This window comes from Cynocephalus volans, chromosome 6 (genome assembly GCF_027409185.1).
Source record: "Cynocephalus volans isolate mCynVol1 chromosome 6, mCynVol1.pri, whole genome shotgun sequence".
Lineage (NCBI taxonomy): Eukaryota > Metazoa > Chordata > Mammalia > Dermoptera > Cynocephalidae > Cynocephalus > Cynocephalus volans.
In genome coordinates this window covers 512,285-536,491 of record NC_084465.1, presented here as the reverse complement: position 1 = coordinate 536,491, position 24,207 = coordinate 512,285, and the positions used below count along the sequence as shown (strand labels likewise).

Below are 24,207 nucleotides of genomic sequence, written 5' to 3'. Positions count from 1 at the left end.
AAACAGTTTTCTATCGTCAGCTTTCTGTGTTTCTTTTTTAGGTCACATGTTGCTGTTTTAGCCCTTCTAAAGCATTTCTGCTGTTTGCTGGCACAGCACATGGCTCAGTGGTTGTATGGGATTTAAGAGAAGACTCCAGAATTCATCATTATGTGAAGCTGAGTGATTGTTTTTGGACGTTCAGGATGTCGACATTTTCTACTGGTCAGTGTCACCTGCCTGCGACCACGTGTCTTCTAGAAAGGCCATGCCAGGCTTGAGGAAGGGAGTTTAAGTTTATTTGCACTTATTCATTCAGATTATCTGAGAGGCATTTGATAAGGAGAAAAGACAGAAGTCCATTCAAGTCGTGCTCGTCCATTGGCCAACAGTGACTCGAATTTTCTTTCTTACTGAAAAAATCCTGAACGAAATAACTTTTAGTTTTAAATTAGCTTAAGGTGTGTTGGTATGCATGTGCTCCCATGGCAGGTAGCTAATACTTGAAGTACTAAGTGAAATTAGTTGTCTGTGTGGGGTGGAACGGACCAGAGCAGTGGACACCCTGGTCCTAATTTGATCAGGTGAACAGGCCATGCCCTGCCACACCACGCACACCCTGACCACCAGGGCAGCCACCCAGCAAGCACTTGCTGTGCTCTAGGACTTCCTCCAAGTGCTTGTGTACACCATGCCACTTAATTCCTATAGAAGCCTGTGTCCCTGCTTCTCAGAGGGACGAAATCTTTGTCTGAGGTCACACTGACTGTGTGGCTGGCCTGCACTCAGACCTGCTTGTCTGATCGACAACACACTCCGATGCCACTCTCCGACTCTGCGCCCTTCGCTGACTGGCACCTTCCTGTGGGGCTGGAGGCAGCCACTCCTGTCTCTGTGTTGTTCTCTGTTCTGCTTGGGAGCCCACCACACCTGCTGCGTGAAGTTTTGTGTTTCTCCTTGCCCGTGGCCAGTGGTGTGTCTTCCGTCCCTGCAGCTTTGCTTTCTTCAGATGTAAATAGATGGGACCCTACCGTAGCAGAGAGTGTTTGAGGTTCCCCTGTGCTGCTGCATGTTGCAGACGTTCATCCCTTCCTTGCTGCATTGCATCCCCTTGGGTAGAGGTGCCTTGTTTATCTGTTCACTGGTCGATGGGCATTTGGTTAATCCCAGTTGGTGATTAGAAGGTGAGTCTGTATCAAAGAGCCTGTATCTGAGTGCTGGCACCATTTGTATCCAGCAGAGCAGGAGAGTTTCAGTTACTCTGCATCCTCACCAGCATTTGGTATTATCAGTTTTGTTTTGTTTTTTTAATTTAGCTATTCGAATAGGCATGTAGTAGTATCTGGTTGTGGTTTTAAGTTTCATTTCCTAACGACTACTGATATTGAATGTATTTTCGTGCTGCTTTGCCATCCATATATCTTCAACTCTTTTGCCCATTTTTTAAATTGGGTTGTTTTCTTATTAAGTTTTGTGAGTTCTTTATGTATTCTGGGTATATGTCCTTTCTCCGATATGTATTTTGTAAATATTTTCTCTCAATTTGTGGTATTCTCTTAACAGAGTTTTAAATTTGATGAAATTCAGCTTATCAGGTTTTTTTCTTCTGTGGTCATACTTTTGGTGTCACATCTAAGTGGTCTTTGCTCAACTGAAAGTTACAAAGATTTTCTCTTGTGTTTCCTTTTAGAAGTTTCATAATTTTAGGTTTTACACTGATGTGTGTCATTCATTTCTAGTTAGTTTTTGTTCATGGCGAGAGGTGTTGGTGGACGTTCATGTGTGTGCGTGTGTGTGTGTGCATATGTGTGTGGGTGGATGTCCAGTTATGTAATAATACCATTGTTGAGATTTTCACTCTCAGTGGTTTTCATAGACATGCAGTTCTGGGTTCATAGTTCATTTTTCCTCTGCTTTTTTGTTCTGTTCTGACCTTTATGTTTCCAGTGAGAATTCAACTGTTGATCAGCTCATTTTTTCTTGTGTGTGATGTCATTTTTTTTCTTATTGCTTTCGAGATTTGCTCTGTGTGTTTGGCTTTTAGCAGTTTGGTTATGATGTGTCTCGATGTGGGTTTCTCTTATTTCTGCCCTTGCCCTCCCGCCACCTCTGGCAGCTGCTGATCCTTCACTGTCTCCACAGTTTTGTCTTTTCTTGAATGTCATGTGGTTGGAACCAAACAGTTTGCAGCCTTTTTGGATAGGCTTCTTTCACTTAGTAAAATGCATTTAAGATTCCTTCATGTCTTTTCATGGCTTGATATAGCTCATTAAAAAAATCATTTTATCTTATACTCTTTAAAAAACTATTATAACGTAGCTCGCTGAATGACATGTGAGGCACCTGGGTTATTTCTTCATTCCCCTATTGGAGGGCAACTTTGTGGCACATGCCTGTGTGTAGGTTTTTGTGCGGATATTTTAAAATTCCTCTGGGTAAAGAAATACCAAGGAGTGCGACTGCTAGACCTTATGGTAAGAGTTTGATTTTGTAAGAAATCACCCAACTGTCTTTCAGAGTGGCTATGCTGTTCTGCATCCCACCGGCAGCGAGTGGGGCTTCGTGCTGCTCCACGTCCCTCCCAGCCTCTGGTGTCGTCTGGGTTCTGGGTTTTGGCTGTTCTTGCAGGTGTGTGGTGGTATCTCCATGCTGTTTGAGTCTGCATTTCCCTGTCAGCGTGCGCTGCAGAACATCCTTCCATATGCTTGTGTACCACTGCATATCTTCTTTGCTGAGGCGTCTGTGAAGGTTTTTAGCCCATTTTTTATTTGAGTTGTTTGTCTTTTTTATAGTGAAGACTTAAGAGTTCTTTGCGTATTTTGGTATCAGTCCTTTATTAGATAGGTGTTTTGCAGATATTTCCTCCCGGTCTGTGGCTCGTCTTTTTATTCTTTAAACAAGTAGTCTTTTAAACTTCTTTTCCCTAATCAGCCCTTTCTGAAGTTTTAACTCCACAGATACATCGCATATCCGTTCATGTATTATGTGGCTGTCTGTGCTTTGTACATAAAAAAAAGCAACTTTTTAAAATCCCCCAACAACCAGCTGCTTTTGGGATGATATTGCTGCTTTTGAAAATGTTTGAATTTATAGGTACCTATTGTTGTTACTAGTAAACCTTTGAATCCAGCATCATCCACAAAACCTCTGAACCATGTATACAAGTAAATTCCTCCATTAAAATGCTTTCTTCATTTTCTTTTGTCGTATAAATATTGTCACTAAAACCTACAAAGCTTTTAATAAGCTCTCAGTGGTGAGAGAACTGAGAAACTTCCGGTAAAAGTCCACAGGTCAGAGGGGACAGATTTCACCTGCTAGAGATGGGCATTTCCTCATTGTGCATAGCTGGTGTCTCACTGAGTCTGCGCTCCCTCGGGATCCTGTCGCTTTTTCATTTCTGAGATGGTTTTGTCTTTTTCTTCAGTTTTTTTTCTGAGTTTAATCTCAACTCTCATTTTATTTTTGCTTTTTTTGTGTGTCTGTTCTCGATTTCTGATTCCAAGTGTTTTTATTTTGTTTGCTCTAAATACATTTCCAAATGCTTTTTGAAGAGATTTGATTCAATTTTGATTGCTGAGTTTTGGTTGTCTTCTACATTGTCCTTGCTTTTAAAAAATTGTTTTTGGTGTGGGGGGTGGATTGTTACCAGCTGAAGTGCTTTGATTTGTATTTTCTATTTTCTTTTTATAGTAGCTTTGTATGGAGTTTGTCTTGCGGCATGTATCTCGTTATGGGTGGTGTTGCCCGTGGTGGTGCTGGTGGAGTTGGTGTGTCTGTGGCTTTGATTTTGTAAACACCTGGATCTCCCTCTTGCCCCCGTTGTCCTGGCACTGCCCTGTTTTGGTGCTTGTCCGCTCTGTTCACCTTCCCCTACCCCATGAGCGGCACTGCTCTGAGGCCTCACTGGGGTCCCTGTTCACTTTCCAGCCCCTTCCCCTCAGGCGCTGAGTGGCCCACAGGGTTCTGCCTCAGAGTTAGATGTTCTCTTTCCAAGGCTGCTTCCATCTGAGTTTCTTTCTGTCTTTGTGGTTCTCTCTTTTCCACGGAGCGCCTTGACCTCCCCTCCCCAGCCCTCCAGGCCTGTGGTGATGGCTGCAGCGCTGCTGTCATTGGTGCCCATTTCTCTTCTTGCAGATATTTTGAGGTCTGTGGTCTGTTTCCTAGCAGTGCGAAAGTAGTGGTCACATGTCATTTCACGTGTGGTCCATATGGGTCTTGGGGTTTTTTGGGAGTTTGTGCGGAGAGATTTGGATCTCTCAGACCCAGAAGCACCTCCGTGTTTGTCCACACAGAACGTTGGTTGTACCTCTGTGACTTATTACATATATGTGGGTATGGGGTTTCTAAACTCTAGACGGAGTCCTCACGTCAGTAAACCACCGAAGTCCTCTCCGAGCGATAGAGCCTGTCCCCACGTCTGTCTACAGAAAGCAGAGCTCTGTGCTTTCGCCCTTTTCTACTCAAGAAGGTAAGCGACTCTGTTAATCCTGAAGTCAACAGTCATGAAATGTGGTTTTCTTACTTAACAGTGTTTATTCCTTTTTGTTTCTGTTTTCATTAGAAATGTCAGGTTTGTCATTCCACGTCGCCTCCTTGGACGAGAGCGGGGTCCTCAATGTGTGGGTAAGTGGGTGGCCCAGGGACGTGCGGCGGGGCCTGAGGGAAGCGGAGTGGGGGACACAGCGCCTGGATGGGGAGGGGCGGGTGTAAGAGGGGAGCGTGCAGAAGCCTGGCCTGCTAGTTCTGCGAGTTTGTGTATGACAAGTTTGGGCCCTGCATGACAGCCAGCGGGGAATCTCCTGCAGCCTTTGAGAGTGTGGAGAGAAGACAGGAACAGCACATCAGGGCTGGAGAACGACATCAGAAGGGCTTGTCCTCGAGGGTGAGCTGAGACTCGGAAGTCACTGACCGAAGAGAACATGAAAAGAGATCAGAAGAAAGGAATTAATAACGTTTGAAATATTAGTTCTAATGTTAATGATCAGTCTTTTTTTCCAGAACAGTTATATTTTTAATACCTAATATGTCATGCTACCTTGATTAGAACTATGCTTTGCTTAGGTTGTTTCATAATTATAAAATGTATCAATGCTCATTTTCAATATTCTGTTTTTAGGTTGTTGTTGAATTACCAAAGGCTGACATCTCAGGTTCAATAAGTGATTTAGGTAACTATTAAATAATGAAATTAATTTTAGCCACTGTTTTCTGAAATGGGTAGAGATTAAAGATACCAATAACTGCTTTGAAAAGTATGTAATTAGCTGCCTGAAAAGTGAATGTGAAAGGTGCATATTATCTAGCCGTATTCACCACTGGACAGGCACCTCAGTTAACTAGAATGACCAAATGACCTTCTGAGTGGACATTTTCACTTGGGTAAGGTTTAACAAATTCTGTTATAGCCGAGCATCGTCTGAGCCAAGAGAAGTCAAGGACGTCTGTATTCCGCGTGCCTTTTCTAGTACACTCCAGGTCCTTGAAGGCTCTTTCATTTTGGGTGTTCTTCCTCTGGTTTTGGGTTTGCCCAGGACCTGTCAGCCACACCAAGCACAACTCTCCTGAGATCGCTTAGGTTGGGTGATGGCAAAGTGCACAAAGGGCTCTTGAGTGTGGGTGGAGCAGAAACAGTGGTCTCCCACCCAGGTCGCTGCTGCTGGTGCCATGCGGTTGGTTTTCAGTTCCAGAAGGGCTTGATGTGACAGAATAATTCAGTACTGTGACATCCCATGGTCTGTGTCAGCCCATGCTGTAAACTCAACTTCCTTTCACCTCATGAGCCTCCAATCATACGTTTCTAATGACACGCTCTTGTTGGTATTGGGGTGTGTCTCCAGGTGCACCTGGGAGAAAATGTGACAGGAGTGACACTGCACTTTGTTCCAACTTCTCCAAGTTGGGGGTGCAGGCCTCTGTGTCTGAGCAGCCAATGGTGTCACTCAAAATCTTGCTGCAGACTCTAATTTTAATAAGAGAGACTGAATCATTTCATTACTTTCACTGGTAATATTTTTGAGGTGGAGTAACCATTTTTTCTCAATGTTTTCTTCATTTACATCCTCGACATGTCGTGAAACTATTCTATGTTGTGTTGGCGCATCTGTGTTCTGGATTTTCCGGTTGCTCTTGGAATCCCAGAGCTTAGAGCTGAGGACCCTTTGGGGTTTCCTAGTCCCTCCTTCTCAATGTGCACAAGTCACCCTGTCAGTCCCAGGACCAGATCTGCCTTCGCCTAGGTCTGTTCCCTGAATGCTCATGCTCATAACCTTGAGAGCTCGTCTTCAGGCTGGCTATACTGTTAACTTGTGATAAGACCAGGCATTTTTCAGGCAATGATGGGTGGTACTAAAGAGTTAAAATGTCCCTGTCTACAGTTAGTTGAGAATCTGGCTGTGGAGACAATTATTTTGCGCACAAAAAAATTCATATAAAAATGTTTGTAGTATATATGGGATAGTCATGCAAAAGATGTTATAGGGCGGTACGTAATTCATTGTTCAATGTTGCTGTATAAAAATAGTCTTTATCCATTGACCCACTTACCAAAACTTCATCCATGTTCCTGCTTTGCCTTTAGGAAGTGAGGGACGACATTCACACCAGCCGGCAGTTGCAGGTGGCCCCAGGCTCTGTTGTGTAGGCATTGGATGTGTTGCCCTTGGGAGCACTGAAGCCGCTGTCATTTTTTCATTCCTTTATGAAATGTTTTCTGAACAAGCTAGGTCCCCTCCCAGATGCCAGGGACAAGGGGGAAGAGACACTGGCTGGAGAGGTGACAATGGTGTAATTGCTAGAACAGAGGGACCCAGCTCAGGAGACGTCCCGTAGGAGGCAACAGAGCTGAGGCTGTAGGCAGGAGGCATGCTGGGGAGGTGGGGTGTAGTCTCACATTTGTGAATTGTGATATTGAACATTCTTGTGTAATGGTTATAACTTTGACAGGTAATTTGAATATGATTACAGTAACCCTTTCCAACTGTAAGTTGAATCTATTTCTATATATTTTTAATTCAGCTGCTCCAAAGTTCTAGGCAGTACCTTGCCCAGAATTTGGGTTTCGGTATATGTAAATTTCTGGCTCCTCCCTTTGCAGTAATTAGAAGAGAGGGGCATGGGAGCAGACGGTGAGGCAAAGCCAGTCGGTGGCTGAGGACTTGGGGCTGTGGCTATAAACACTTTAGGGAGATCAGGGAAGGACAGGAAAGATAAAGCCAGGCTCTGATGGTAGCTCAACATTGTTTGGGAAGGAAGCTGGAGAAGTGAGGGAGCCGCGAATAGGGCAGGAAGCGTTTGGCTGGAGGCGCTGGTCAACCTCCGTGGGCAGCACTGCCAAGCAGGTCTTAAGGCACTGAATTGTGAGTGCAAGCTGGATTAGTAGCTCTTGATTCTATTCATCTTTTTCCTGAACTGCAAATTCTTGATTCTTATCATAAGACAATGTACATGAACCTCACCCAGAATTAGGGAGGGATACTGCTTATTGATTTATGTTTTGATATTATTTCCAAAAGCAGATACTTAAGCAATGAAAAATGACTCTAGGCAACTGGAATTATTATATTTTGATTTAACTTGTTTTAAGAGGTGCCTTTGTTCTGGCTTGTCTGTTTTTAGGTCTAATACCTGGAGGGAGGATAAAGTTGGTGCACAGTGCTGTGGTCCAGGTGGGGGACAGGTGAGACTCTGCCACTTTCAGCTAAAGCTCTTCCCCCTACCTCACAAAATCTCTGTGTTAGTCTGTTTCTGTTACTTACAACAAAGTACATATAACTGGGTATTTTATGAAAAACAAAACCAAAAAGTTTCAGAGGCTAGGAAGTCCAAAGTCCAGGGAACACATCTGGTGAAAACTTTCTTTGGTGGTGACTTTGGTGACGGCAGGGTATCATATTGTGAAATGGCAGAAATCCCTCAGAACCATGCCCCTGACCACCATTTTTAGTCCGTTCACTACAGCACGGTCCTACAATCTAATCATCTCTTCAAGGCCTCACCTCTCAATTACCGTAATAGGATTTCCCACCCAGTTAGCAGTCACAGTGGGGGCTAAGTTTCTAATACATAAAACTTGGGGGACACGTTCAACCTTCAGTGAGTTTTGGGGGGACATAATTCAATCTGTTACAGTCCCACAGAAGGAAAATGACATTGGGAGTCGCACTTTCAGTCCTGCACTGCCTGGCGACATGTCAGTCAGCAGTGGGCCGTGTATGAGACAGTGGTCCTGTAAGATTGTGGGTGGGTAGCAGGCTATGCCATCGAGGTCTATGTACATGCCCTGCATGATGCCCACACAGCAGCAAAATCACCTAATGACACGTTTCTCAGAAGGTATCCCTATCGTTAAGTATGACTGCACAATGAATGTGTGGTCAGTTTTGCAATGAAGAAGTCCATTTTCTCACATTGTAATTTTACTACTTAATTAGTTTATTACTAATGAGTCAATGTAATAAAAACACAACTTCCGGGTGTAGAGCTAACTTTTTTCCTTTAATCAAAAAATATGTCCTATCTTATAAATTGGTACTATTTGACTATTTTTCATTCAGTTTTTTTTTTTTTTTTAAAAAGATGACCGGTAAGGGGATCTTAACCCTTGACTTGGTGTTGTCAGCACCACGCTCAGCCAGTGAGCGAACCGGCCATCCGTATATGGGATCCGAACCCGGGGCCTTGGTGTTCTCAGCACCACACTCTCCCGAGTGAGCCACGGGCCGGCCCTTTCATTCAGTTTTAATGCAACTCTGTAATTAAACTTAGATGAAGTTTCAGGAAGCAGAAACATTCATAGAAAGTTTTATTCATAAGTTTACGTTTCTACTTTGATGCATATAACTTAATATGACATAAAAATTCTTAATAGATGTACAAATATTGTTTGTGGTATTTGTATGTTCCGTGTTAATTTATTTCATAAAAATATCGTCATTTAGCGCACTTGGGCTCACTATCAACATGTGAATTACTTCTGAAAGTTTTGAGGCTGCTTTCTCCTCATCACATGGAATACTTCTGGGTTGTGTTAATGAATTCATACATGCTTAGAGATTTTAGATGAACTCTAGTTGACTTGAATATAATTATGAAAGTGAATCACTATGTTTAAAAGTTTCTCTAATATACTGCAAGCCAAACAAACTTGATTACTGGGCTAGTTACAGACCCGCCAGTCTGCAGTTCCCTCACTGAATCTCTTTAAGAATATTTTTATCAGGGCTGGCTGGTTAGCTCAGTTGGTTAGAGCGCCAAGGTTGGGGGTTTAGATTCCTGTACCAGCCAGCCACCAAAAGAAAAAAAAATTTTTTTTTTCTCTGTTACATGTTATACCCTTATCACTTCATACCATGCGTTGTATTTACTTTTTATGGTTACATTTCTCCTGTACTTAACTATACACGCTTTGAAGGAAAGTGTCTCATGGATCTGATGTCAGTTTTTTTCCTCCAAAACGCCTAGCACTGTCTTCCTGAGATCCATGTCTGTCTAGCATCCATTATTCAAAAGTGCAGTGCAGTTATCACCACTCCAATAAGTTACATGTCACTTCATCCCCTAACCTGTCCCCTCCTCTAAGCCCCCCATACCCTGTGCACTTCCTATCCCATGTTATAACCATGGTGGACGAGGAGGTCCACCCCAGGCACCCCTTCAGGGAAGGGAAGAGCAGCTGGAGGGCCCAGAGGCGTGACGGTGTGATATGTGGCATCTTTAGAACTGCCGGTAGGTTTGGCGTTGAGGTAGATGGGGTGAGGCCGTGGGCAGACCCTAGTGAGTGTGTTTGCTGTGCTGAAGTGTTAGACATTGTCTCAAAGGCGATAGGTAGGAAGTCGACCCAGGATTTTAGGCCAAGGAGTGGTGTGTCTTATTTGTGATTTAATGATCAACTTGGCATTAGTGTGAGTTTGGAACAGAGGAAGGGAGACTGGAGTCAGGGAGACCAGTGAAGAGGTCATTGTAGCCATCAATATGGAAGATAAGGGCCTGAACAAAGGCAGCAACCATGGATATGGAGGGTGGATATAAATGAAAGGGGTAGAATTGAAAAAACCTGGTGAGTGAGTGATTGGAGGAACAGCAGGAGGAAGAGCCCAGGGTGGCCGCCTCCCTCCGCCACAGTGTCTGCTTTGGTGATTGGGTCCCTCTCACCATGAGGAGGAGGACAGGAGGGGGAGGCGTGTGGGGTGCAAGCTGGGATGGGGCAGGTGGAGCTCAGCTTGGGATGGACTGAGCTCGTGCTCATGGAGACGTCCAGGAGGCCATGGCTCCACAGCAGGGATCTCAGTGGGAGGAGCAGGTCTGGGGTCTTGGACTGACGAGTGACATGTGCAGCCTTGCATGTGGTGTGCGAATGGCCAGACTCGACTTCTGACGATGGCCACATGCAGAGGGAGCACCTGTGGGTTCTCTCCCATTGCTAATGCTCGTACTGTGTAAAGGAAAATCTCTCAGTGCCAGAAGAGAGGAGGGAGTTTAGAGCAGTGTAGGCAGCTTTCGAGCTGATATGTGATGGCCTCAGCTGGGTTCTCAGGCCCTGGTTGCCGTAGGCCTTCATCAGGCTTGCATGAGGCAGAGATGGAATAGAGACCCCTCCCCAGGACCCTGGAACTCACTGATCCTTCATCGAGAGAGAAATTTAGAAAGTCTCAACCCCAGCAGAAGGAGGACAGTGGAACTTGGAAAAAGTCAAAATCCCAAGCTGGGTGTGGTATGGGATCCTGCAAGCTGAGATGTTAACATCCAAGTGCCAGCCCAGGGCCTCCATGGGTTCACAGTTAAAGTTTAGGGAAAACCACCTGGTGGGTAGGGGTACTTTTACAAGCGGGATTCCCACAAGAAGCAGTCTGCCAAAGATGAGTTCACAAACAAAACCCACAAAAACTACAAGTGGAGGAAACAGTCCACCACAGTGCAAGAAATGAGGTTAGCCCACTGAGAGCCTGTGGCAGTTGTGCAGTCTAGAGACAAAACGGTTCTCTGTGAAATTTAAAACTTAGTGAACGGTTAAATAGCAGATTAAATGCAGCTGAACAAAGAAACAGTAAAAGGAGGATAATTCTGAAGAAATTATCAAGAGAAATTAACAAGAATTTAATTATTATTAAATTTTAAATTATCAGTAACAGAGAAAAAAATAGGAAACAGAGTGGCTGAAGTCACAGAGGACATGTGGCTTGGCCCCTTATGCATCTAATGATATGTGACAGTGCTAGGTAAATGGCGAGTGTCATCACTGTCCTTAGGGCTCCAAACAACTGCCTGCTCATCTTTGCTATTTTTTTTTTTCAGTCTTTTCCATAAAAGTAATGAATTCTGGGGGCCCACGCACACACTGAACGTTAAATTTCTGCCTTCAGATCCTAACCACTTCATCGTTGGCACAGACATGGTGAGTAGTATTTTAAATCTCATGCTGTTGCTGGTTGTTCTTCCCTAGAGTTACCTGAAAACTATCTTTGTTTAAGATTGACTTACTGTTTGTTTTTATTACATTGTGCCAAGAATAGCAGCTTTATCCAGCTTGTCCCTGACACCCTTCTTTAGTCACGCTCTGTCGTCGTCTTCTTGTTACTAGGGTCTCGTAATCCATGGCACGAGACAAGATTTGAGAGTGTCTCCCAAATTGTTCAAGCCTCAGCAGCGTGGTATGAGACCAGTGAAAGTTAATGTGATTGATTTTTCACCATTCGGAGAACCAGTGTTCTTGGTAAGAAAGTCTGTTTTTTTAAAGCACCGATTCTTACTAATGGTATTATTGGCCTGGGCCTGTTGGGCGGCATAACACTTGCTGTTATCTGTTGGAAAATTTTAGGAGTTGATCAATCGCCAGGCCACAGATTGGTCATTTATTAGGTCTCAATGGTCTAAAAAGGAGAAACATGACATTAATAACAACAAAGCAATTAAAAAAATATATAACCCACTTAGAAATTTAACTCTCTTAAGTAATACTTTGTTCAGTTACAAACTATTTAGAATTTAACAGAGTATCAAATATTGAAACCTGTGATACAGCCCAAGATGTGAAGAAATTCTTAGTGTGAGAATTTTTGCCTTGTGTACTTTGGTTATTCATCAAAACACAATATAAGTCAATGTTTAACCCCAGAGGAAGTCCAGGGAGGGCCACTGAGCACCGTTGTTGCCGCCCTGTGCTGCCCGTGCAGGGAATGTGCTTGCTGGGGCGCGAGGCCCTCTCTCCTTTCCCTCCCAGGGCCTGGTGCAGCCCTGCTCACCCCAATCCCAGTTGTCATCTTTTTCCAGCCTGTGGACTCCCGGGTTCATTTGTGGGTTGGGTGGGGAAAGATAGGAGAGAAGGCAAAATATTTTTAACTTTACACATGGTTAAATCTGATAGTTAATGGTTGAGCGTTTATACCAGGATGAAGACATTAATAACCCAGATATCTCCTCTCTCTAGTTTTTACACATTTCTCTGTACTTGAGATTGAGGGAAGGAAAAGAGGAGGATAAAAGTGATTGTTGTTTGTTTATACTACTCTTATAGCACTTGAAACTTATTATCAGTTATGTTAATATGTCAGCATCCCTCCCAGCCATGAGATTTCTGAAGGCAGAGATGGCGTTTTATGCATCTTTACACTTCCCAAAGGCTACACCTGAGCTGTTCAGTACAGTGGCCACATGTGGCTATTGGGCACTTGAAATGTGACAGAATCGAGATGTGCTGTAGATGTAAAATACACACTGGATTTTGAAGAATTAGTATGGGTAAAAGAATGTGAAATATCTCAATAATTTTGTTGTTGATTGCGTATTGAAATGATTACATTTGTTAATATTTGGGCATATTTCTATGAAATAAAAATAATAAAATTGTTTCTTTTTACTTGTTCAATGTGGCTACTAGAAAATTTAAATTGCATCTGTGGTTCCCATTACATTCCTATTGGACAGTTGTGCTCCAGAGCCTGCCACGGTGATAAGGGCAGGCGTGTCGTCAGTAAATCGTCAGTAAATCTTCTGTTTTGTGAAGGTGCATGAAAGAACAATGTCCCCAGAAGGACTCACGTATATCCTGGCCAGGCCTGGAGCTGGTCCTGAGTCCAGAAGAGCAGGGATGCCCAGGAGCTCTAGACAGGGCTGGGGTGGCCCCAGCAGCTGGTTGCAGCCACTGGAAGGTTTTCCCTGCACCTCTTTCAGTATCCTTCTAAGTGGAACTCCACCAACGCATGAGGGTACACGTCTTCCACGTGCATCTCGGTACTGGCAGGCTTGCGTGTGAATGTCTTTACACACCTCACTCCGTGGTTTTCTGAAAGTCTTGTCTGCACAACGAGTACAGATCATTCCACGTGGTGGAATTTCAGGCTTATAGAAAAGTTACAAGAACTGTCCAAAGGATTCCTGTATAACCTCTGTGTTCCACATTGTCTTTGTCCTTTTTGTGTGTGGGTATGTGCATGTGCGTGGTTGCGTGTGTGGTTTTACATATTCTAACTCTCTGAGAGGAAGTGCAGACATGACACTCCATCCCTAAATTCAGTGTTTGTTTCCTAAAAACAAGAGCATTCCATGTAGCTACTGTAGTCATAATTACTAAAAAGTTAACTGGTACAGTCCTGTTACCTCATCTGTGGATCTGACTATAGTGGCACAGGTTGTCCTGTCAATGTCCTTTATAAGCAAAGCAACACCCAGGTCATTCGTCTCGCTCAGTTATTGCGGCTCTTCATTCTCCATTGATCTGGATGGACATAGGAGACTTTGTCAGTCTTTCATGACCTTGACAGTTTTGAAGGGCATAGCTATTTTGTAGACTGTTCCTCAGTTTGCGCTCGTCCAATGTGTCCATCATGATTAGGTGCAGGTTTTGTGCTTTTGGCTGGAACAGCTGAGAAGCGGCATTTGTCCCAGGGAGGCCTATGGTGGATAATTCTAGTTCTGATCACATGCTGGTGGCTTTCTCCACATGGAGCTACTGCCTTCACTTTCTAATTATAAGTATCTGTGAGGAAATAAGTTGACACTTTGTAAATATCCTGAAAGTCCTCAGGTTTTCGCCCCCTAGTTCAGTATTCATTGATGATTCTTGCCTGAATCTACTAGTATGATTGGCAAATGGTGATTTTCTAATCCTGTCGCTAATTCAGCGTTTACCAGCTGGCTTTGCACTGTTAGGAAGACCTCTGCCTCTTTTCCTGTGTGTGCATCTGTCTATTTATTATGTGAATACACACACATGGCTTTTTACTTTATTCACTGGGTCGCAATCATTTATTACCAGTGTTTATTTTGCTGCTCCTGTTGTCCTGATAGCCAGTGGGCATCCCTGAGCTGACCCCATTCTGTGGGTCCGTCCTTCCTTTCTGGCACAGTAGCCCTGGAACCAGCCGTTTCTCCAAGCAGTTCTGGCTCCTTGAGAGTGGAGAAAAGTGTCCAGAACCAAGGTTTAGGCAGTAAGCAGCGTTGGTAGTGTTTCTTCTGGGGCTGCTCAGAGACAGCGAGGGCAGGACATGCTCCTCAGCCCCTGCTTCTGTCTGGCTCAGATGACAGGCCTGACACCTGCCGCTCTCCTGCACCTGCAGGTCCTCACAGACAGTAGGAAGCCTGTGTGCGTCTGTAACATGCCTGTTCACATGCTCAGTCCTAGAGTTCGCAGAGCCTCTCACGCCTCTGCGAGAAGACACCCGCTGAGCAGACCTCAGGGTTTAGGGTTCTTTCTGTGTTTTGACTGAGGAAGTTTGCCATTCACATGTTGTATTTGAAAATTATTTGGCTTAGTTCTCATCCCTGCTCCCTGTGTAGTTATGTTATTTGTTTGGATTATAGATTTTAAAATCTGTTTCTGTTTGTATTTCAGTTTGGAATTTTACTCCCACTCTTGTTTTTATTTATTTTCTTTTTTTTTTCTGTGTAAAGAATTAAATATATTGAGTAAAAAGGAATTCATCTTCTCTTTTTGGTCTTTTACTAAGCCAGCTAAGTTTTGTTTTACAGAAGTTTCAATCTAAGGGGAATATATAGCGATATTATTGATGCAAATGTATGTAATTTTTAAAAACGGTGACTCACTTCCACGGAGCCAGTCTTAGTGGCCCGTGCTTGAGTCAGCCCATGTCTACACTCACGGACTCGCTGGGGTATCAGCTGCTTGGGGGCAATGTGCAGCTGTGTCACAATCTCCAGGGCGAGCGCTCACCTCTGTAATTTGTGAGGACAGATTCAATGTTACAATTTTACGTTTAGAAAACAAAAATTAAACCAAATGTTTCTGTTGTGCAAACTAAAGAAAGCTAATGCTCTGCAAAATTTCCCTGCTGCTGAGATTGAGTTTAAAAAAGAAAAAGGAAAGATGGTCAACACCTTCTCTTCCTGGCACAGGCCGGCTGTTCGGATGGGAGCATCCGGCTGCACCAGGTGAGTTGCGCGCACCCTCTTGTGCAGTGGGACAACAGCACCCGCGGCCACGCCGTCACCGGCCTGCAGTGGTCACCCACGCGGCCGGCCGTGTTCCTGGTACAGGACGACACATCCACTGTCTACATTTGGGACCTCCTCAAGACTGACCTGGGTCCTGTGGCCACACAGCCCATCGCCCCCGACAGGTAAGAGATAAACTCAGGCTGAGCTGTCGTGGGGGGTTCTGGCAGAAGCATGATGGGTGGTGTGTCTTGTTTAATTTATGCCTAAGGTTGCTACACTTTAACACATGGGTATTTATAAATTTAGATAACATACTTTAATGGTACTTAAAAAAATAGTTTTTTAGAGCAGAAGATAGAGATTTCCCATGTACCCCTCCCTCACAGCCTCCCCCACCATCAACATCCCTGCCAGAGGGTGCATTTGTCACCATCAGTGAACCTGTGTTGACAGATCATTGCCACCCAGAGTCCACAGTTAACAGTAGGGTGCACTTTTGGTGGGGTACATTTACATAACATTTTAAAAACCACTTTAAAATGTGGTTATTTTATATTTATCCCCCAAAAGCCTACTGGATTGAAGAATCCATCGTGTCATGTTTCCCCATCATCATTCTATAAATAAAAGAAACTTTTTGTGAGCTTCTCAGTTATGTTCACTTGTGAGTCTTGTAAATTCAGTATGTGTCTGAGTGATGCACAGAGTATTCCTAGCAGTTTCTAAAGAGGGACAGGACATGGGAGCTAATAACTCACATGATTTCACATTGGTGTCCTCCCTTGCCCAGACCCCTCCAGTGGCTGCCGTCTCAAAGCCAGTCCCTGCCATGCCTGTCCGTGAATTTGTGTGAAATCCATTAATGTGAAGTTAAGACATGTAAATTGTCATTGATTGTACTTTTAAATAATTGTGTCTTTGTTACTATTTCAAGGTAGAAATATTTTTAAGCTTTCATTATGAAGGGCTCTTTCTTGATCCCAGTTTGTCTGCCCACCTGTTTTTTTCTTGACCTTTTACGTTTATTGTCAATAAAGCCTCCTACTGTGAAGATTTGTGATAGCCTGGAGAAGAAGACGCCCCAACTATAATCCCACATCCCTTTTGTAAAGAAAAGAGGAGGATAAAAGTGATCAAAAACAGATAGTTTGGTAAAATGTTCGGGATATTTTGATAAGATCTGAAAAAATTAAGGATTGCATGTATTTAATTCAAGTGCTGGGTATACTTACATTATTCTAATTGTTAAAAACATACATAAAAAATGCAGACTGGGATTCACATACAAACACATAATGCATCCACAGTTTATTATTCCAGACAGCTGGTCAGTCTGTTGTTGAGTAAACACAGATTTATCGAGTGCTGTGAGCCGGGTGCTGCTCCAGGCCCTCAGGAATGCTCTCACTACCTAGTGGGGCAAGACGGATGATAAACAGAGTGCACAAGGGAGCCCTAAAATGTGCTGCACTACACACTGCAGAATAAAATGGGGGTCAGGAGTGTGGGCAGTAGGCATTGGGGTTCTAAATGGGGCAAGGAAGGGTGGCCCTAGTGAGGGGCTGTGCTGCTGTGGGGAGGCTGGAGTTGCTGGCGGGGACAGAGACGTCAGGCTGAGGGGATGGGAGCCACAGGAGCTTTGAGCAGAGGAGGGACAGGTCCTGTGTTTGATCAGGTCCAAATATGGTTTGCATTTCAGAATATAGTTGTCCTCATTAGCTGGTTCGGGACTCTTCAGTCTTGGAGCTTCATGTATTGGAATCACAGTTTTCCAAAAAGGAGAGTATGCACTGGGAACCCTGCGCCAGTCTGACGAGAACCTGCACCTGCCCTGGGGTGGTCCCCTTCTCCCGCGTCCCTTGGTGACACTGTGGGACCACCAGTGCATGGTGTCTGTCTCTTAGGAGCTTGCAGGAAGGAGATGGCAGCTGAGCAACAGGTTCCTCCACTGTCCTCATGAGAAAGGGCTTCCGGAATGATGTAAAACATCCTTTTCCCTGAACATCTCCCAAAGAAGTGTTTAGCCACAGTGTTTTAGTTAAGTAATATTTCTGCATGGAAAGTGCTGTATTATTTTTCTCTAGCTATAAAGAAAAACAAAACAAAAAGAGCCTAATGGAGTTTACAAGGGAGGAGTTTAGATGACAAACAAGCAAGAACTTGCTGCGTGTAGAGTTGAGCTGGAATCCATGGTGACTAACTTCCTGCATCTGTGTGGTCTAGAAGCGGGTCAGGCAGCTCGTGCTTGAAGAAGCGGCAGCAGCTCTGGGCTCCTGGGGCAACCCGGGAGTGGGGGAGATGTGTGTGGCAGCGAATGTTGAACGCAGACGTCATCTTTGCTTGGATTCTGTCCAACTCACAAATCTGAAGGACATTTTTTAAAATTTTAACTTCTCAACATACATTGTAGTTGATTTTCGTGTCCCTTTACCCATTCCTCTTTCCCTTCTCCCCCACCCAACTACATCATATCTGTTCACTTGAAAGGGCATTTTAAAAAAATAGGCCAGTGATAGTACTTTCTGGTGTTCACATGTCTGTTTCAAATTCTCTTAAGAACATCTAGACACATTAATCAGTCAGCTATAGTGTGCTTGCCCCTGCACACCAGGCTCAACCTCATGGTCCCGATGCCAGGAGAATCTTTTATGCTTGCCACCCATTGCTGACGTTTCCAAGTTGGTGGCATGTAAACCTTGCGTGCATCTTACACAAGTAATTAGACAGCAGTAGCGCAGCATTCAGTAATGAAAGTTCTAAGGATGTGTAAATTTTTGTGGTCTTCTCCTTTTGTGACCTCATGAGGGCTTAATCTGCACATCCCCCTTGCTCTCAATAATGCTGTAGGTTCTCCCTGGCAGGAGCCCATGGCAGATGCAGCTTTGGGCTGGCTCTGGCTGGGTGTGCAGGGCTTGTGTCATAGAGTCTGGGGCTCTCAGGGTATTTGGATGTAGGGACAGAGTTTACGGAATATTAGTAGACAGTCAGGCCTTTGTGTGGCCACAACCAAGAGACTCTCTGCCCTGCCCGGTGAGGAGTCACTGCTGTCCTGCCAGTCATGGGTGCCCCTAAAATGGCTCGGCCTTAGCTGGTGCCTGGTGCAGCAGGGGAGGGCATGGGAGGCAGGTGTTGCAGTGACTGATGCTGTGATAGCCATGTTCTGAGGTAGAGTTGGAGCCCTGGGAGGTCTCCAGGAGTGATGGCACCAAGCCAGGTCCTAAAGGACAAGTAGCAGTGAGCGGACGAGACAGGCAGAGTCTCTGAGAGGCACAGGGCCTGGAATTGGAGTAGGAGAGGTGCTGGGCAAGCCAGGAGCCCCGAGGCCCCATGGGGAAGGAAAGACACCGTCTGCTGGCGACAGCAGGGGATTTCCGTGGGGCGAGTCCAGCGTGTCGAAAAAGGAGCAGCCTCGCCACGGGGCTGGTGGTGTGGGGAAGGGCGCTTGGGAGAAAGGTCGGCCCAGGGAGGCCTGGTCTCTCGCTTGGACACTTGATGGGTAGAGGGAGTCGTGGCTCACCAGGAGGGAGAGACGGGAGGAACCAGCTGAATGGAGGGTTCTGGAGCTGGGGGCGGGGTGCTGTAGGCTGGAGATGCAGATGTGCGAGCTTCGACTTGTACCTGAGGGCAAGATGGGGGGAGTGGGGAGGCTGGGGATGAGTCGTCAAGGACCCCCATGCTGGGACCCCCTACACTGGGGATCCCCACACTGGGGACCCCACTACTAGGCTCCAGGGTTGGGGGGCCAGCCTGGCTGCTGAGCTTCCCGACTTTCTCGAGGGACCCACTTGCAAGTCTGTTGGGAGGTGTTGACTTATCTGAGGAGAGAGGAGCAGAAGGAGGTTTGTCCCACAGCCTCCGAGACCCTCACGTCTGTCCTGTAGCAGCATGTCCTCATCAGTTAGAAGCGGACAGTCCAGCAGAAATACATTTTTTCAAAATGTTTCTTGTAGATTTTCATATGGTTGTTTCTGGTCTAACTTTTCATTTTGCCCATTGACATGTTTAGAATTTCTCTTCCATCCATTCCTGCCCTGGAAGGTAGATATTTTGAAAGACTCAGACGTTGCTGGCTGTCCCTGCTGATGCACCCTCTTGCCCACAGGCTGGTGGCTGTGACCGTCATGGGTGAGCCAGAGAAGGCCGGCGGCAGCTTCCTGGCCCTGCTCCTGGCCAGGGCCTCAGGCAGCGTGGACATCCAGTACCTGAAGAGGCAGTGGGCGGCCCCTGTGCTGGACGAGCACCTCCGGCTGCGGCTGCTCCTGCAGGAAGCCCCGTGGAGGGAGGGGCCGGTGCAGAAGTGACCGTGTTGTTGGGAGGACACGGTCGTGTCACAGCCCAAATTTAAAGACATAACTAAGGCTGATGAGTCTACGTTTGGGTGCACACATATTGGTGTGTATAGAGTATGTGTTCTGTACATAATTTGTTTTACAAGAATGTTGCTTTGGTATTCCCAGAGAGTAGTTTTGAACCAATGAAGAAATGAGCATTTTAGTGTATACTAAACCTCAAAGGAAAGAGTCTTATCCAGCGTGTTCTTTTCTAAGAATATTTCTAGTTATTTTTAGAACAGCTTTAAAATATTGTCATTTATTATTGGATTTTAAACAGTCTACCATGAAAATGTGTTTTAATGAACTATTTTCTTGGTCATACATAAAATGTTATGTATATACGCTTGTCAAAAGGAGTTACTCCATTGAAATGACCTCTGCCAACTGTGTCTTAAGACTTCTTGGGCATCCTCTTTTGGCATTATTTGAATGTCATCCAGAGGGTTTAGTCAGACAGATTTTGCATTATGCTTTAGTATTAAAAATTGTCTTTGTAAGCAATAATAGAAGTGAATAAATTCTCTTGAATTTTGCAACTCAAATATAGTAAGAATAAGGTGTCTTAGTCTGTTTGTGCTGCTGTAATAAAACGCTTGAGACTGGGTAATTTATAAAGAACAGAAATTGATTTCTTGCAGCTCTGGAGGCAGATTTGCTGTCCGGCGAGGGCCCTCTGCTTCCAGACGCACCTGCTGCTGCGTCCTCACACTGGCTCCAGGACGTTCCCTTCCACTTTGCATAAGAACACTAGTCCGTTCAGGAGGATTTGCCTCTCGAGAGGCCCCGCCTCTTATAACCCTCACCTTGGGGGTTGAGTTCCAACCTGTGAAGTTTGGAGGACACATGCATTCAGACCACACAGAAGGATAGTAGGAAATTCTGGGGTGAGAGCACAGAAAATCCCCGAACAGCGTTACACCCCTCCTCTGCCTCCATCCTTTGCGCTTCCCTACAGTGTTCCCTGCACACTGGCCATCGGTGGGTCTGTGAGGAATATGACAGGCATAGTTAGGTCGCTTCCACTTACCCAGCCAGACCTGGAGCCTCTGAGACCTGAAAGTGTCTGGGGGGCCCCCCACCAGGCCTCACCTGGTGCCAGGGCTACCTGAGCAACCTGTCGACCTTTGTTTCCTTTTTCATTATGTTGATTTAAAACTGTCTAATTCCTACTTGCTTGTTACAAAAACGATTGGGACAGAATAGTGTAGACAGTGACCTTCCCTTTTCCGTGTAGCCCCGTCCAGCCGTGTGTCTGTCCAGAGCCTTCCTAGGTGTGTACAAATGCACACACACGCGTGCACACGTAACGTGCACACTCTGGTTTGTCGAGATCCCTGGTGAAGGCATGAGAATATCACAGTGGTTGGGTCTGTCCTGTCCTCCTATCTGTCCCCCCCTGTGTTCCACGAGAACGGATTCTGTCTGTCGCTTTGGTCACTGAGTGTGCCTGGCATAGAAGTAGGTGCTCAGCCAGTCTTTGTGGAGCACGACTGGAATTTGGCTCAGCTTCCTCCTGCATCTTGATGAAACACAACTCACCTCACCTCAAGAAGGGAGTGAGGTAAGCACCCCGTTCCCGTGAACCCACACCGACCCGGCACGGCCATCTCCTGCCTGCCACCTGCTTAACAACTGGTCTAAGCATTGACTGAGGGATGTCATTCGCAGGTTTTTAGCTTTCAGGTTCCACCTTATTTTAAAACAGAATTAACGTCTGCCCCTCTTTCTCTCTGGGCCTCTTCTGGGTGTCCCCCACAGTAGTGCCACCAGCACGTCTGTCCTTGCTTTCCCTTGACTCCCTTGCTGCCTGGGAGGCAATCTGCTTGGGCTTGCACCTTTGGAATTGCTACTGTCAGTTCAGGGGGTGCAGGTGCTTTGCTGGGCATCTGATTTGTGTGCCCCAGACCCAGTGGGGCGCCATCTGGAATCCCTGTCAGCAGAACATCCTCATCAGGACGGGGGCCTCCTGGGCGTGCGGATGGCTCCCTCCACCTTCCTGAAGCCCAGCCCCATCCGTGGTTGGGTGCTCAGGCGGGTTGTGCGTCACAGGCAGACATGGCAGGTGTGAGGGGCCAAGCACTCCTCATGGCCGCGTGGCGCACTGAGAGGCCGCGCGTGTCCGAAACGTCACCGTGGGGAGATCCAGGCCGCGTGCTGGGTGCAGACAGGCCGTGAGCACGTCCGCCACCCTACCGTGTTGGCAAACGTTTCTCTCCTTTCGCTGTGCTCTCCATCAGACGTTCTGTGAGCCAGCAGACACATGAGGACCACACAGGGAGAAAAACCTACCTTGTGCGTAGTGTGAGAAAGTCACCACCGGGAATTCCTCCTTCCCGTCCTGTGTGCTGCTGTCACCATGTATTTTACTTTTATGTACGACATAACCATTCAGTGCATTGCTGTTTCTGCTTTTGACAGTTCAGTTATCTTTTCAGCAATTAAGAGTAGAAAAAATGGATTTTATTTTACCCTCCCTCATTCCATTTCCTGCGCTTTCCCTTTCTTTGTGTAGATCCAGGTTGCTATTGGGTATTATACTCTTTCTCTCTGAAAAACTTCCTTTAACATTTCCTGTAAAGTAGATATGCTGGCAAAAAATTCCTACAGTTTTTGTCTAAGAAAGTATTTCTCCTTCATTTTTGAAAGATATTTTTTCCTGAGAATTTGTTTACTTCAGTACTTTAAAGATGTCCTTTCATTGTGAACTAAGTTTCTGAAGAGAAGTCTCTGGCATTTTGATCTTCTTCCTGTGTATGTAATATACCTTGTTTCCTCCAGCTGTCGTTAGGGTTTTCTCTTTATCTGTCATATCAGCGGCTTGGATATGACATGACTATGGCATGTGGGTTTTCTTTCTTTTCTTCTTTCCCTTTTTAATTTTTTTGTCAGTGTTTGTGCTGCCTGCTGCGCTCTGAGCTTCTTGGGTCTGTGGTTCACTGTCCACCATTAATTTGGGAGATTCTCGGCCATTATTTCCTCCTCATTCTTTGTTCTTCTGGGACTCCAGCCATGCAGGCGTTAGACCGTGTGATAGGATTTCTCAGTGCTTGCGTGCTTTTTTCTTTTCTCTCTCTCTCTTCTTTGGTTTGGGTGATTTCTGCTGACCTGTCTTCAAGTTCACTGATCCTTTCCTTGGCTGTGCGAGGCTACGGATGAGCCCGCTGAAGTTACGCTTTATCTGTGCTATTATGTTTCTTATTTCTTCCATTCACATGTCTTTTTAATAGTTTTTATCTCTCTACTGAAACTCCCCATGTGATCTTGTATGTTGTCTGCCTTTTCCGTGATAGCCTTTAAGTACCAGCCATAGTTATTTTAAGTTCCCCATAAAATCACGTATGTTGGAGCTATTTGATGGGGGATTTTAAATAACTACGATGTGTCTTGTTCTGATGGTGGTTCTGTCTCTTGGGAGCCTGTTGTTTTATTCTTGTTTCTGTGCTTCTTGAGGACTTTTGTTAATTGCTGGACCTCTTGTATAGAGCTGTAGAGACTGAGGTAAATAGTTATGTTTGGTTCTGTTTGTCTTTCTCCTGGAAATGGCCATGCCTTTTTTTCTGCGAGGCCTTTCATGGGGGGCTTGGGCTGGGCTTGGGATTTCTCGTTGCTAGATCCCCGCAGGGTGCCTGGACTCTGCTTTGTCAGTGTCTGCTCCATCCTCAGTCCGGGGGCCTCCCTCTGCACTGTGCCTCAGGGAAGTCTTTCTCCAACAGGTAACTTGTTACGTGATGTGCATCTGCTTGTTGGTGGGGAGTGTGGTTTGGGGGTTTCTGTCCTGATCAAGCTTCAGCCTTGGCAGGCCCCAGTCCCTGGGTCTCAGGGGGTGGTCTCTGTGCTCCTGCCCCATTCTTTCCCACCATGTGCTGAGCCCAGCCATGGCCCAGGTTTTAAAAAATTTTCTCCTCCCAGCTGCATGGATTTCACTAGTGTCCTGAGGGTGACAGGTTTAGGCTTCTGTCCAGTGGGGAGATGGGATGAAGGTCCTGATGCCCTCCCGAAGCAGCTCCTGCTGTCCCCCAGCTCTGTGCCAGGAGGAGTGTCTTCTGTGGGTGCCTGGGGGGTCTGGAAAAAAAACCCTGCAAGAGGGGAGGGTCCCCACATGCTGTGCCTTGGGGCACCGGGGTGACTTTGGCCCAGTTGGTCTCAACACCCTGAGGGTTGGAGGCACACTGGACTTGCCATGTGTGCCAGGGCCTCAGCGCACTCTTCCTGAGGGGCTTGTCAGTGGCTGCTCCATGCTCAACTCTGGTGGAGCTGAGAGTAGCCCTCGGCGTGCACTGGAAAAGAGCATGAAATACAACGGTTAGCCACATGGGGGCAGCAGTCGCCTTCCAGTCCCGCGTCCTTAGGGTCCTCGCTTTACCTGGAGCTCACGGCAGTGGGTGCATTAGTTACAAAACCAAACGTACCTGCAAGAGGTAATATGGCTAAAAACGCTCTTCTAAGAAGTACCACTTAAAAAACCCACAGTAATCCAATATTTTTCATGGATGGGGGAGGGATT

The 24,207-nt window shown here is 45.7% G+C and overlaps 1 protein-coding gene across 4 annotated transcripts in view; it reads left to right on the top strand.

Moving 5' to 3' along the window:
- Positions 1-20,196, top strand: part of DYNC2I1 (dynein 2 intermediate chain 1) — a 94,268-nt gene extending 74,072 nt beyond the window's left edge. For all 4 annotated transcript variants that reach the window (XM_063099499.1, XM_063099498.1, XM_063099497.1 and 1 more), the window contains 9 exons: positions 42-204; positions 4,337-4,450; positions 4,544-4,605; positions 5,099-5,150; positions 7,597-7,657; positions 11,272-11,371; positions 11,558-11,689; positions 15,328-15,551; positions 19,472-20,196. In XM_063099499.1, coding sequence (XP_062955569.1) covers positions 42-204; positions 4,337-4,450; positions 4,544-4,605; positions 5,099-5,150; positions 7,597-7,657; positions 11,272-11,371; positions 11,558-11,689; positions 15,328-15,551; positions 19,472-19,670 — 1,107 coding nt within the window. In that variant the 3' untranslated portion in view covers positions 19,671-20,196. The remainder of the gene's footprint in view (positions 1-41; positions 205-4,336; positions 4,451-4,543; positions 4,606-5,098; positions 5,151-7,596; positions 7,658-11,271; positions 11,372-11,557; positions 11,690-15,327; positions 15,552-19,471) is intronic.
- Positions 20,197-24,207: the final 4,011 nt, after the last annotated feature.